This window comes from Colletotrichum tamarilloi, assembly GCF_030869305.1.
Source record: "Colletotrichum tamarilloi strain Tom-12 chromosome Unknown Scaffold_35.1, whole genome shotgun sequence".
Lineage (NCBI taxonomy): Eukaryota > Fungi > Ascomycota > Sordariomycetes > Glomerellales > Glomerellaceae > Colletotrichum > Colletotrichum tamarilloi.
Window position 1 is genome coordinate 76,276 of NW_026849418.1, and position 14,688 is coordinate 90,963.

At 55.1% G+C, this 14,688-nt stretch overlaps 5 protein-coding genes across 5 annotated transcripts; 4 read left to right on the top strand and 1 right to left on the bottom strand.

The window, feature by feature from the left end:
- Nucleotides 1-1,138: 1,138 nt before the first annotated feature.
- Nucleotides 1,139-1,969, top strand: CTAM01_09163 (uncharacterized protein; the record flags this gene model as incomplete). Its single annotated transcript, XM_060525182.1, has 1 exon — nt 1,139-1,969. One exon carries the CDS (start codon nt 1,139-1,141, stop codon nt 1,967-1,969), a length of 831 nt encoding a protein of 276 aa, XP_060380126.1.
- Nucleotides 1,970-2,100: 131 nt separating this feature from the next.
- CTAM01_09164 (folate-binding protein YgfZ) lies at nt 2,101-3,366 on the bottom strand (the record flags this gene model as incomplete). The annotated part of the gene is made up of 1 exon (XM_060525183.1): nt 2,101-3,366. The coding sequence occupies one exon, from the start codon at nt 3,364-3,366 to the stop codon at nt 2,101-2,103; it is 1,266 nt and encodes a 421-aa protein (XP_060380127.1).
- Nucleotides 3,367-5,151: 1,785 nt separating this feature from the next.
- Nucleotides 5,152-7,149, top strand: CTAM01_09165 (kelch repeat protein; the record flags this gene model as incomplete). Its single annotated transcript, XM_060525184.1, has 4 exons — nt 5,152-5,269; nt 5,327-6,131; nt 6,197-6,538; nt 6,612-7,149. 4 exons carry the CDS (start codon nt 5,152-5,154, stop codon nt 7,147-7,149), a joined length of 1,803 nt encoding a protein of 600 aa, XP_060380128.1.
- A 1,842-nt stretch (nt 7,150-8,991) lies between these two features.
- On the top strand, nt 8,992-9,474 carry CTAM01_09166 (uncharacterized protein; the record flags this gene model as incomplete). The annotated part of the gene is made up of 1 exon (XM_060525185.1): nt 8,992-9,474. One exon carries the CDS (start codon nt 8,992-8,994, stop codon nt 9,472-9,474), a length of 483 nt encoding a protein of 160 aa, XP_060380129.1.
- A 1,851-nt stretch (nt 9,475-11,325) lies between these two features.
- CTAM01_09167 (uncharacterized protein) lies at nt 11,326-11,712 on the top strand (the record flags this gene model as incomplete). Its single annotated transcript, XM_060525186.1, has 1 exon — nt 11,326-11,712. The coding sequence occupies one exon, from the start codon at nt 11,326-11,328 to the stop codon at nt 11,710-11,712; it is 387 nt and encodes a 128-aa protein (XP_060380130.1).
- Between the last annotated feature and the right edge of the window lie 2,976 nt (nt 11,713-14,688).

Consider the following 14,688-nt stretch of genomic DNA (forward strand, 5'->3'; position numbering starts at 1 on the left):
AAACAAAGGCTAGGGCATTCAGCATACGGACGCCACAAACCAAGATTCATGTGGACTCTTTGGAGCAGTCCAAGTCGGAAATTTGCTCACAGGATTGAGAGTAGGTAATGGAAGATGGGTACACACTTGTGCCCATTCGATGCCCTCTTCTACTTGCTCGCTTGCCTTGGTGAAGTCATATATGTAGCCATGTAGGTATGGTACGCAAGGCATAATACTGGATGGGTGTGCTCCTGAGCCCTATATCAGAGTGTGATGCTTCGTTGCATGAGCTGAGACACTCTAAGCAGATGTGCAACGGACAAAAAGTAAGGGTCCCTGACCAGCAAGCAAAGTGCGAGGTGATGGTCTAGAGATTGAGTATTGTGTCCCTGTCGAATCCTTGCAGAACGGTTGAGAATGCCATGTGGTGTCAAGATCCGAATGGCTGCCAAGCAACGGCAACATTTGTGTGTACGGACGTAAAGTCGAGCAAGCCACGCGCGACGCCTGCTAGCTAGCCGTTTGTCGTCTTCATGGTCAACTCGACCCAGGAACCTGGAAGAAGGATGGGATATTCTCAATGACGGAAAAAGATTAGAATCGGATTTGTAGACCCAGAAAGCCGGTAGTAAATATTATCTTCACAATTTGGTTGGATGAAACGCGAGGGTAGTCGGACATATCGAAATAAGATCATTGCGGGCGCACTATCTCTTTGGCTGCCGTTACTAGGTGATGGTATGTGGCTGTTGCTTCCATCTCACTTGCCATTCCGGGCTTTATGGTGGCATTCTTCCTGTCATTTCTTCACAATAAGAAGAATGAGGCTGAATGACGGGCAGTCTGAAGGCGAAAGCGGCGAGATCGGCGAAAAGGGATCCCAATGAAGGAGAAATGACATAGATAGAGAAAGATGACTGACGATGGTTCTGTGGCGGTTGGAGTTGAGAAGAATGAAAGTTGGAGTACGGGCGTAAAAGTGCGTCCCCACTTTCCCCGACGTCCACCCAGTGCCACCATTCTCCACGCGCGCGAGCTGACGGAGAACCTTGGCAGCAGCCTCAAGGAACCACATGCAAAACTCCAACTTGCCACTTGCGTCCCATCACCAGAATCCCATACACGTCAACGAAACCAGCACGACATACCGCCGAAAATGGACAACAACAAAGACCTCCTCGCCAAAGCAAAGGAGTACTCGTCCAACAACGTGGACCTCTACGACCTGCTGCAGATCGACAGCACCGTCACCGAGGAAAAGGACGTCCGCCGCGCGTGGCGCAAACAGTCGCTCAACTACCACCCGGACAAGCTCAAGGACGCCTTTGACCCCGAGAAATGGGAGCTCATCGAGACGGCCCGCGACATCCTGCTCGACGCCGCCGCCCGCGCCGCATACGACAACGCCCGCAAGGCCGTCCTCCTGCGCAAGGCTGAGCGCGACCGCGTCCAGGGCCAGCGCAAGCGCCTCATTGACGAGCTCGAGGCCGCGGAGCAGGAGGGGAAAAGGCAGAAGCTCGCAGAGCAGGAAAAGGCGCGCGAGTTGGAGCGGGAGAGGGCGCGGCTTGCCGAAGAAGGGCGCCGGCGCATGGCGGAGGAGTCGGAGAGGTTCAAGCGGGAGAACCTGGAGCGGTTGGAGAGGGAGAGGGAGCCTGATGAATACGATGAGAAGCTGGCCGAGCTACAACAACGGCTGGACGAGAAGAGGCGACTCAAGGCCGAGAAGAAGGCGAGGAAGAAGGGCGGCGCAATGGGCGACGCCACTGCTGATGCGAGCACGCCTGTAGTAGCGAACACATCAGAACCAGCACCAAAGCCGGCTTCATCAGCAGCACCCCCTAAATGGGAGAATCTCAAGGCACGAATGATTGCGGCTCAGAGACTCAAAGAAGCGAGAAAGGCTGCCGAGGCAGGTCAGGCGACTGAGGAAGAGGTCAAACAAAAATACGAGACTGTTCAGGCTCTCGACCCGAGGAATAAAGTCTAGACGGGCTCGGGATGGGTTTGGCTTGCGTTTGGTGGAGGAGATGATGGCGGACGAGGCCGCGGCGATTCAACTACGCGATTATACCCCTTTTTACTTTCTATTTTACAATACGAGCGGCACTGACTTTTCAGTTACCCAGATGCCTCGTTCAACCCGTTTCTCAACCACTCGGGCACGAATGCCTTGATCTTCACTGCGTTGTTCTGCTCACCGTCCCCCTCGCCCTCGCCCCACTTCAGCAAGAACTCGTTGGCGGGGTCAAAGGTGGACGCGGCCGTCTCGCCAGGTAAGACGACGTCCGTCATGATCTCCAGCCGGCACAGGCCCAGGCCGACGTTCCCGATGCCCTTGAGCCACTTGCCCGCGCTCCGCCCCTTCTTGCCAGACCTCCCGATGCTCGTCTCGCGCGGGATCGATTCCGCGGGCACACCGCCCTCGGGCCCGTGATTCGCGGCGTCCTGGTCTGCTGCCTCGGGTCGGTACTGCAGCGTCTGGGGCGCCGCCCTGTCCACGTCGTAAATCATGCACGGCAGGATCCGCTTGCGCACCACGCCGCGGTGCTTGGTCCGGATCGTGAGCTCCTGCCCGACGTAGCATCCCTTGTGATAGTCGATCCCGTTCATGTAGTCCATATTCGTCTCCTGCGGCAGCGCGTGCTCCCGGATGACCTCGTCCTGGCCCTCGGCGACGCCCTGCAGGTACCGCCTGATGGTGTAGCTGTCCTCTGTCGTGACGTCCAGATCCAGTGCCAGCCCAGGCGGTGCCGCGGCCGCGTCCCCGCCCTGTATCACGCGATATCCCAACCCAGGCGTCCGCGGATCCTTGGTGATTGTGTCCAGCAGCGCGGTATCCGTCGTAACCGGCTTCCCGCTATCGTTCCAAGCGTGCCACACCGTCGCCTCGTCCGCCGCGAGCAGGCGCACGGTAAGCTTGGCGCGCAGCTTGTACCGCTTGATGTGCTTCGCCAGCCTCTCCGCCTCGTTGGCGTCCACCTCGATGAGGAACCGCGTGCCGGCCTGCTCCGACTCTGCCGCCGCCGCGCTGCCGCCGAGGCCCGCGAGGTCTGGGTATATGAACACATCGTGCAGGACGCGGCCCGTGGCGTTGAGGAAGGCGGCGTAGAAGCCCGTCTTTCGCGCGCGGGCGGCCTCGGAGGCGATGTTGCCCGTGATGACGCCCTGGAGGAACTTGGCGGCGTCGGCGCCGGCTACGGAGATGAGGCGGCGCGAGGGGAGGGCAGCGTAGCCGGCGGAGGGGGGCGCTGGGGTTGGAGTCGTCGGGTTGGTACTCGAGTATTGTCGGCGCTGTTGTTGTTGGCGGCAGGCGCGGCAGACGAAGGATGTGGCGGACAGCTGCTTGCGCGCTGTGAGCGTCGCGTTGCGGGTTACGGTGTTCATCGTTGCAGGTCGGGCGGCCTTTGGAGCTAGGGGTGCTTCAACACTAAGAAAGAAAATGTATCGAGGAAGGAAAGATAGAAGAAAATTAAATGATGTGTTGACTCAATCGGCGACCGAGCTCGCTGTGCGGCTATTCGAACACGCCCGCGCCCAGGATGTGGAATGGGAAAATTGTTTGGTTTGTCATGACGTCCTAGCTCCGGGACGCACGGGACTCTCGGCCCGGGGATAGGCCCCATGGTGCTGGACAATGTCTAATGCCAGGGACGGAGGGTCGGACGGCGCTGCTCCGAGTTTCTGCCCCACTGGCGGAAGAGACCTGTACTTATGGTGGAGACTGGAGAGGTTCGTCTCACTCTCGACCTGAGAGGAAGGGTTCCCCTCTGTATGGCCTGTGCTTTTCGAAGCTAAAGTGCTGCCTAGAGACGAAGCTTTTCTTGCAACATCCTCCTCGGACCATGATATTGTTCAAAGTTTTCTATCCAAGTGGGTTTGTATTCACTGGGGACAACGCACGAATATCCAGGCGGAACTGTTTCTGAAAAGGACCGACGACGCGCTGCTGCAGGTCAGGGCGACTGATGCCGGCATTGCTCACACTCGTTGCCTGGACGCACTAACTTGATGTGGAATACGATTCGACACAGCGCGCTTAGATTAAGTCAGCGATTACAACGTTTATATCCGTCCTCGCTCGGCAATAGTCAATACAGATACATTGGTGCCTGAGTTGGATTTATTTTATCAGTGTTGAGGCACATGGAAACCATCGTGGCTTTACCAAACTTGATCAGCTAATTGGCCTGGTGGACAACGATTCTACGTCTATGTCTCTCTCGCCTACCGCCATACGACCTGGAACATTGTCTTCCCTCTCTATGTCTCAGAATCACGACTGCCGGCCACCCGATATCCAAGACGCAAATATCCAACAATGTCGAGCAGCACCTTCGCGGCAGTGAGCCATGGGCGCAGCACACAGCGGGAGAGGCGTGCATTCCTCCTGGCAAGGCTGAAGGCACAGAGGCAATCGGAAGTGGGATTGTGACCCTGGTGGACTCCCAAATTTCCCTGGAATAACCAACCCCAGCAGGCACCCGCCAATGACAGCCATGTTGCCAGCGGTCCCAAGTAAGCACTAATGCTCGACGCCGCCCCGTGGCAGTGTGGGTGCCAAGGACGAGTGCGACAGACTGCCAGTGTCGCACCTATTCGCACCAAATCAGCTAATTTTTCCCGTGCCGAATACCAGACTACCAGTTGAAACCCCCATAAATCGGTGTACGGGGATGATGGATCAGCAACTTGTAGGGGGGCCGGGCCCCTGGGGTTCACCGTTCACCACTCAAAAGAGTCGAGATTGACTGGAGGATCAGGGGTATGGAAGGGCAATGATCAATCCCGTCACCTCGAGCGGATCCCCGCCCGAATCCTACGGATATCAGGTGTCTGGTCCCAATGCTACCCTCCCTTGTCTTGCAGAAAAGCATCGAGACATGTTCTTCTCGCGCTGCTTCCCGCTCGCGCCACACTTTCGTCTCTAACCATCTTTCTCTCTCTCGATTTTCGTCTGTGATCGTCACTTGGGGGATGAGTTGATCTCGCGTCTGAAGGATTTTCTCTCGTTTGTGGTACGGGTACTCACTCCTAGGGGCGGCGACCTTCATTACACGCCGTAGTCTGCGCGCATCGACCAGGTTGAGAAGCGGCGAGTCGATCGCGGGACAACACCGAGGATCATCGCGACGTTCGCATTTCACAGCGAATTCTTCGACCATACCCATCATGGTATCCCGATCATGGCTGGCGGCGTTCCTCGCCGTTGGACAGCTTTCTTCTATCTGTAGCGCGCAAGTGGATGTCCCCTCAGTCAACAACTTTCGCAGAAGAGTCTTTGCTCGAGGTAAGCTTCGGCCTTATGTGCTCTCTCAAGACACAGGGCATCACTAACGAACACCAGCGTCGGTCATTGGCAATTGGGTCTATTACGATGGAGGTGAAGTATCACAGGTCATCAGCGGGTTGAGTCCCCAGTCACAATGGCGGCCCTCCAACCCGACAAACACGACGCTCTCAATCGACCTCACCAAATCATGGACGCCAGAGGACGTGGAAATCAAGGAAACCTCCAAGTCGGCTCCCAAAATGATGAGACAGGCCATCTTCACCGACAACTCGTCAGACTCCTTTTACATCTGGGGCGGCTTCACCTCCTACGGCGCCAAAATCCCAGACGCGAAACTCTGGCACTTCACCCCGGACGGCAGCGGCGGCGGCCAATGGGGCACCGTCCTCCCGCACGGCAACACCGCCTTCACGGCCCTCACCCGCTCTCAGGGCGGCGCCTTTGTCAGCACCAAGGATTCCGGCTTCTACTTTGGAGGGTTCTCCGATTCCGGGTCCGACCCGAACCCCAACGGCCCCGTGCCGGGCTTTTTGCAGTTCAACTACACGGCGACGGACACGGCGTGGACGAACAACTCGGACAGCGTGCCCTACTCCGACTACGGCACTCTTGTCGGCGCCACGGCGCACTACGCGCCGTATGGGCCGAACGGTCTGATTATGATTTTCGGCGGAGGATCGCACGTCATCGGGACCGGCCAGAGCGTGGATAACGTCGGCTATCTCAGCTTCAGCACGATTTACTTCATGGACCCCGTCACCAAGACGTGGTATACCCAGCAGACGAGCGGTAACGCACCCGGGCCGCGCATGTGGCACTGCACTGTCGGAGTTCAGGGCCCCAACAGCACATACGAGATGTAGGCTCTTCTTGATATCTGCCAGAAAAACCTCAGTCTTTGAAAAGATGCTAACCGATGACCAGCTTCATGTACGGCGGCAGCAACATCGCCAACAAGGAAACTTTCGACGAGGTCTACATCCTCTCGCTCCCCGGCTTCGTCTGGCAAAAGGCAAACTACACCTCCGCGGCCCCGCGCGACACGCAATCGTGCGTCGTCGCCGGCCAGCGCCAGATGATCACGTTCGGCGGCGTCAACAGGATGGCCAACAACGCCAACTCGACCCTCTTCTTCAACGAGGAAGATTCCTTCCGCCAGGGCGTCGGCGTCTTCGACCTCACGGCGCTGGCGTGGAAGGACGCGTACGAGCCCACGGCCGCCGCGTACGATTCCCCCGACGTCGTCAAGGCTTGGTACAATGAGGGGTGAGTTTTGGTCCCATTATCCCTTTGGACAACAAATCATCTAGAGTGTAGTCCCGCTGACTTTTTGTTGCAGTAACCTCGCCAGCGTCCAGTACGGCTCGGGCGTCGAAGCGCTCATCAACTACGGCAAATCCGGATCAGGTTCGAGCTCAGGTTCAGGTTCCGGCTCCGGCTCCGACGGCTCCAGCTCCGACTCGAAATCCTCCAACACGGGCGCCATCGCCGGCGGCGTGGTAGGCGGCGTAGCGGGCGTCGCTCTCATCGGCCTAGCCGCATTCTTCCTCATGAGGCGGCGGAAGCACAAGAAGGTCCCGACAGAAGAAACCGGTCCCAACGCCGTCGAAGCCCCGGGCTCGGCCGCCTACTATGATAACAACAACAACAACAACCACAATGCCGGAATGCAGCAGCACCAGCAGACGGCCTACTCGCCCGGCCCCGCCCCGTCCATGACGACGGCGCCGTCGGAGCTCCAGGGGGAGTACAGAGACCACTCGCCGTTTTCGGGCAGCGACGTGCCGCCCAAGATGATGCAGCCTCCCGAGATGGATGCGGGGGAGCCGCGGCACTATTACGCGGCGGAGCTGGACGGGACGGAGGCGCGGAAGTGAGGTTGGCTAGGCCCTGAGGGATGGCTGACTGGGAATTTTGCGTACCATTTGAGGAGAGGACTAGCCACCCACTTGACTGGAAGAGATATAATTCATGATGAGATGTGGAAAAGTTCAAGGCCGAAGTAATGTTGTTAGGAAGATATAGACTGTAAAGTATACACCGTCGATAATACCCTGCCTGAGAGAAGGCACATGATGAGACTTGCGCTTTCTGGAATTCGTATAGCTTGCCCCTGGCCCATGAAACCTTGAATAGGACAACCATCACTCCTCACGTCTAGCTAGGCAGGAGAAGAGAAGGGAGGGGAAATCAGCCCGCTTGGGACACGCTTAGGACGCTCAGATAGCTTTGCGGCGTAGCTACCTAAATGCTGCGTTCTTCCCGCATCTGTATGTCTATTTTGAATTTCTAGGCCGCAAGGGGTCGGAAGCATCGACCGTAGAAAATCGCGCTATTCGTACTTGCCCCAACCCTGCGCTCTCGCTCTCAAGCTCAACCAATAACGGAAACCAGCGGCCATATAGCACTAGATATAATGAGAGAGACGTAACCCCTTCGAGTACAGGGGCTAGCATACATATGGGCAGAACAATTTTCTACGTTGCAACGTCGTCTTCTGTGTAAGTGGTAGCATTTTGTATCATCAGGAACAAGGGTCTAGCTACCTATGTAACTAAACCACAACTAATCAGAGCGTTCTCTGGGCATATGATGTGCCGTGCTGCCACTGGAGCAACGTGTGACAAGTCAGGCAATGGTTAAACTACATTTTCCTTCTCGCCTGGAGGAGTTGACATTAGGGTTGTGAAGAAGCGTTATCTTCGGGCAGCGCTCTCTTGCCAGTCGACGTTGCGCCTTTGTACCTATCGTTGTGGAGCGATACGATGTGTACCGCAATCCCAGTTAGGTTTTGAGATGCGCTGTGGGAGAACGAGGTCACAAAGGCGAGTCCCAGGAGAATAGCATCATGATTTGTGGCCTCCCTCCTGTTGCAAACAGAATTTCCTGGCTGTGTTGAGATGTTGTGGACGTGAAGAATGGATCAGTATAGTCATTTACGCTGGAGTCAATGGAGTCTGGGCAACGAATATGGCCGGAAACGTCTTTCAGGAACTCGTGACCTAACGCCTCCCCGGCGTTGGGGGTGACCAACACCAGCTGAACCGTAAATCGCTATGGCCTTTACCTATCATTTCGAAATCAATGTCTAGGGTCTTGGGTCATGTCGAACCATGCGACCTTGCAGAAATTGACCAGCCATCGTAAATGATGCCTGACGCGGATCACTCTGAGCCAGAGGGTATGTGAGAAGTTCAGCTCTGCGCACTAAGCCTTCAGCTATAAGTAAAAAGTACGGATGCGTATGCTTACCTGAAGATCGCCCATGCTTTTCACATGGCGAAATCTGCTGAAAAGGGGAAAGAATGTGCTTGTAAGCCACATGAACTCAAAAGCAGATCACTGTTGACTTTTGGTCACTTATCACATTTACGACCAGTCAACATCGCGTGGTTGAATGGTGTAAGTGAATTTACGCTTAGGGATTGGCGACCCAAGGGAACCGAGAGTCCTCGTGCTTCGAGACAAAACATTCCGCTAGTACTCCGCGTTGGAATCAAGTCACTAATGGTCTAGGGACGGGCCGCACGCTATAACAAGGATGTTAGCTTCCAAGTATTTAAAAAGGTGGCAGACGCACCTCTCACCGTTATGAAGAGCCAGAGTTCGTTGACATTTGACCTGACACTACATTATCATCCAGATCTTCTGTGACAACGCTTCCCGAATTTTCGGTTCAATTATTCTCTATCCACATCCTCATCACCAGACTTGTCACCATGAGCAAGAACAGCCAGCCTGAGCCCGATTGGAGCAAGGTGCCTCTGAGTGACGAGATAACCTGGACAGACGTCAAGAGCGCCAATGGCCGAACCTTCAAGGTCGGGGTCCCCAAAGGAACGCCCATCACGTCTGCCGAAGTGAATGGTCCCGCCGACAATGTTTTAGCTGAGAGTAGCAAGCAACCCTTCGATATCACGGTCAACTGGACCGGGGGACCGCCTCCACAAGGCTTCTCCACTTTCAAGACACCTACGGCCCAAGAAACCCAGATCACCAGCATCACCCGATACAACTTGCAAACCAGTGGGATCGACTACAATGAGTTCTCCTTCTCCTGCACTGAGACGTACGACTTTTACTTCTACGATAAGACTGGCGATTACTATGAAGTCAATGTCTTCTGGGCCAGACCCGACACCTTGCACTACGTCTCGTACTTCTCCAGCGACCCTACCATTGTCAGGGTGACTGGTAGTTAAATGGTAGACTTGTCAGACTTAAGGTCTCATGCACGCTGGATAACATTTGGGTTCGCCCATTTATGCAAGGATCATTAACTCGTCCATTCCATGGAGGCCCGCATGTATCTGAGAGGAAGGGGGTGGTTAGGGGAAAAGTAGTCAGAAGGTCTTAGGCGCTAGCTCAATCGACAAAACACACTACAACTATATCACTCTGCAGGTTATGGGGAAACCTAGGTGACAGGTCTATTCGTTTGCCGAGTAACTTTCGTTTCATTCGGCAGTTGGCATTGTGTGATCTGCCATCGCATGACCGATTTACAGAAGTTGTGATTGTAGCCTTCTTCACTCGTGGTAGTCATGACCAACGAGATGATGACGTGCCTATGAGATTCACACAGAGATCGGTCGAGCATACTATTCGTGACTCGACCATTGGTAGTGTTGACATGGGGAAGTTTTCGAGACACCGCCTCCAGCCGAGAAGAATTCAGCATGGCTTTTTTCTCTCTTCGTCCAGCTGGGCGTAACGTGTAAGTTGAGTTCCCACATAGGGAGACGTGGCGTCGGGGAAATGCCAGCTACAGGGTGCTGTGAGACAGACACCATAGCTCGCGCGTATTTGTCGGACTGGGCTGTCGGGATGTTCCTAGTCTATGACTGGAGCAATATACTGCTGAATGATGAGCTCACACGGACCGACGCAACCTACAGGAACGGCCAGACCTCCAAGGTCGGGGCCCGATAGGCTAACACTACACCCATACCAACTATTCTCGATAAATTCCTGACCACAACTGACAAAGTCACAACAGCGGCGGCCAAGTCTAGCCATCACTGCTCTTCAGCGCCCCCGTATCCTAGCCAGCTGTGCGCCTTGGAGTGGGCCACCTCAGGCCCCCCTTCGATGCAGGAGAAGTCCGTAACGAGCATCACGATGTGTCAACTAGAACCTTGGGCCCTCGGATACAGCAGGTTCCGATCCGTGTGTATGAAGGCGTATAGCTTCTGCTTTACTAACACGGTGGCGGATCGGGTTGGGACCGATGTGGAGGTTGCCAACGGTGGTACGCATCTTAATCAACCTCTCGTATCCAACGTGACTACTACTTTGGACTTGAATGAGGGTACGACTTTGATTCAGGGCAAAATGCTCATCTTCAAATAGAAACTAGTAACTATTCAGGGAAGGGGATATAAGGGAAAGGATATGTTGAATATACTAGACTTTACAACGGCATATAGGCTCCGTTTTAGGAAGTGCGATAGTTGAGGCTCTCTTCTCCGCCGGTTTCATGCTCGCAGACAAGTAGGCTATAAGAACCAATTGTCGTACAACCGGACCCAAGTTATCTACTCCTAATGAAGTCTTTGGCCTGGCTGGTGGTAAGGACTAAGGGGATACATGGGAGACAAATCACCGCCCTGATGACAGATGATTCAATTTCAAAAAGGAAAAGCAAGGAAGGAGAGGCAATGCTGACCTCACAATTCGGGCCCCTGCCCGGAATCGAACAGGGCGAACCTCAGTTAACCCGTACTCTGATTTCGTTGGAGTATCAGGTTATTCCACCATTTCACTACCTCGCACGCAGTTTTGATCTGACCCGCCAACCGTAAACGGGCGCCCCTGAGCTGGTGATAGGAAACGACGCCGAGGGGGTATAAGTAAGGTTTAGCGAAGGTGAATGGTTCACCCGCGGGTGGGAGGAGCTAGAAGGCTCACAAAGACATAGAGGTGAGAAGGAGCGAGGCTGGTGCCGGTGGCTGAAGCTGTAGTTGAACACCATCAACTGCCACGACAGGCTTGACGATCTCTCACCAGCGAAACATAGTCTCGGCCAAAGACCACTCGGCCGAGTAAACGGGATGACGGAACCCCTTCTCGAAAAGGACCCTGACGACCCTGTCGAGACGGGTCCCGGAGCCTTGGATCCTAAAGCTCATCGGGCGAAAGAAGTTACGTCAAGTCTCTTCGCCGTTCATCGAGGAAGCAACTCGGCGATCCGTGGTCCCGATCCCAACGTCCTCCCCGCAGGGATACACCACGCACCAAACTGGTACACACCACCTCGCCGATCACCCTTTCGCCTCACCACCGCAAATCATGACAGCATCACTCCCGCCTCGGCGCCGAAAGGGATGGGAAAACAACCACCTTTGATGCCGGACAACCGCGTCTCAAAACGTGGAACGAATCTAGCCCGCCGTCCGAACCACCCCCCGTGGGAATCATCTCTCGTCAAACCCAAGTAAGAGGATCAACGCCTCCAAAGCTCTAATGACTTCATCACTTTTAGGGGTCTAAAAAACGGGACCCGCGGGAAGGGGCGCTCATCTTGGTGGTGAACGTCTAAAATATGGGTCCATGGGGTGTCCCGGACTTTGGCTTCTCCCCGAAGAGCCGGGTTCCTTGTGCCGCTCTCAAACCCGCGGGTTTTACACTTTACGGTATCCGTAGCGCTTCTGCTTTCTCTGCCTCAAACCCAAGCCTACCAGGTAATTAGAACGAAGCTAGGGTGAGCTGAGGTAAGCGGATGGTAGGGCGGAAAACCGATGGCCTTGGGATGGAGCTTGTCTGGCGGATCACCCTCTGAGTGTACTACGTAGGTTTGTCTCTTCTGTGCGGTCGTCGGGGTTGCACAGGTCTGCGAACTCCGCTCCGCGCCGAGAGTTCCCCTCTACGAGCCCACGCTTTGTCTATTGCGCACCCCACGCGGGGTTAAGAGCGAGTGCGACAAGGCGGCGCACGCCTTTACTGCACGAACCTGTAGTGGTCTTTGAGATGTTCGGAGTATGAATGCAGAGTACGGATACGCTGTATCTGGATAGAGGTGGTAAGATGGTGAGGTTTACAGCCATAGGTAGAGTGTGAGCTACGCCATCATGGGATGCAAGTCAGGTCGTCAAAAGGCACGGTCACGTTCGTCCAGTCAGGCGGTATCTGTAATCGCGTCCCGGTACCACCCATCCATCCACCATCTCGTCTCATCGGACACACCAGTCTCTGCTTGAGACGACCAACCTTGACTCTGGAACTCATCAGATGACTGGTGTACGGATACGCACTTGACTTTTACACGGCAGACCGTTTCGTTTCCGAGAGAGACATGCAGACGCGAGCCCAATGTCAGGAACCCGGGTTCACGGGCCAACTCTTGTTTCCTCCCAACGGAGAGAGAGAGAGTGTGTGCTCATTGCGTGAACCGCTGGTCTGGACAGCCGAAAGGCAATTTGTCTCGTGATCCGGACGGCCTTGACGGTTGTGGAGACGGCCGTCCTTCGGTGCCGAGGGCGGAAGTGGGATGGATCTCATGAGCCTCCTCGGGTGAAGTGGGCACCTGGAGCATGGCGCAGCGAGCCACGCACTACTGTTTTGCTTCAGAATGCGACATCTCCCCCGTTTGAAGATACATATTTCCGGGGACACGACCGATGAAGCTCTCGCGGCCTTCTCAGATCGTAGACTTTGTTGGGCTCAAGCGATTCTGTACAGTCTATCTGTCAACAACGGACAAATGGTGCTTGGCAGCCCGGGTCTCGCACGAACTGACAAATCCGCCTGTGAACTCGGCCGCGACCAACAAACACAAATCCAGCACGTTCTGCGGATCTTCGCAACAGACAGGTGCGGCCCGCTGCTTGCATTTCCTCACGTTTCGAAAGGCAGGGAGGGGGGGGGGGTGGGTGTATGCACGTCAAATTCTGTCTCTGATTTCCAAGCCAACAGTCCTTTTTTGCTCGAACCAGTCATCGGACGCTCGGACAAAGTGTACCTGGATGACTGATGAATAATTCGGCTTCGGCTTACGATATCAGCCCCCACGGCTTTGCACAATTTGAGGCCCATTTTCTACATGCTAAAACCACACCCCTTTATGCACAAAGCGGATAAGGTAGGAAAGACCCATACTTCTCGGCCCCCGGGCTCCAGCCGTCCAAGGGGAGAGAGATGGACCCCCGCCAGGTTCTGGACTTACGGATTACAAAGTGAGATTAACTCCAATGCCAAGCAATCACCCATCTGCACCTGGCACTGGCAGAGCGGCGGTGGGGATAGGCAAGCGGAGGGAGAAGAAAGATGCGGCGGCGCAGGCAGCACGAATCCAATACAAGGCCACCATCGCGAAATTTCAGGGCCGGCCACGGTGAGTGACTCAAAAAAAAATTTATTCCGAGTGGGGTGCGGGTGACAGCCTCGCTTCCCTCGACCACATTGGAATTTCCCACCTCTTCATCGAAGACCATCGACGACTCATCAGTCAATAGTCACGATCGAATACTCACGATCACTTTTGCACAAAACTTCTGATTCTTACCCCTGCGATGATTATCCGCAACTATTCGCTCCCTTGCCTTGAGGGAAGAAGAACTCCACCATTCTGCGTAAAGATGCCCCGCCGTGCCGAAGGGCTCGCAGTCACAGGCTCTGGGCTCGCTGCACTCCCCTTCCCCCTTCCGCACCGCCGCCCGCCCGAAACAATCCCATCCACCGCACCCCGGCGGAGACGGGGGTGGGATATGTCGTGGAGCGGCGGTATGTTAGAGAACGATGGATCCTCGCGGTGCGGGCACAGATGCGGGCGAACACCTCGTCCAGTCGTCCAACTTTCAAGCGAGCACTCACTGGCAATCTTTACTGCGTACTCTTGCGAAGAGAGTCGAGACCTTTTTCCATTATCCACAGAACGAGTTGATCTTGGAAATTCTGGACCTTGGATTTTCCTACGTTCCCACTGCACAGCGTAATTCAGCGGATCCAAATTGTCACTACCTCAGATCCCCCTTATCAAGCAGATCATGAACCCTAGAAAAAGGCACAACCCGCAAGTCCGCGACCAAGAGCCGTGGAGTTTGCGGATACATGGAGTATCCGTAGGAATGAATTGATTACATGCGCGCGTGAAGATCTTGCCCCAGCCTTCGGACGCCGTGGCCGTAGTACCTTCCGTCCGCACACACACAATCCAATCTTCCTCTTATCTGATCTACCTTATCGATAAGACCAGGTGATTCCCAACCTAAGCATGGAAGATCAGATCGCCCTTCTCAAAATTCGCCATCGTGACCTCAGCATTCCCCACGTGCGGGCCGCACCCCTCATGCTCCAGAGTATCGACGTGATTGAAATCGACAATCACAGGTCGTCATCACGCGATCTATCCGTACACTGCGGAGTAGACAGACGCGATTGCGTGCGCGAGGCGAGACAGAAGGACACTCGATCTACGG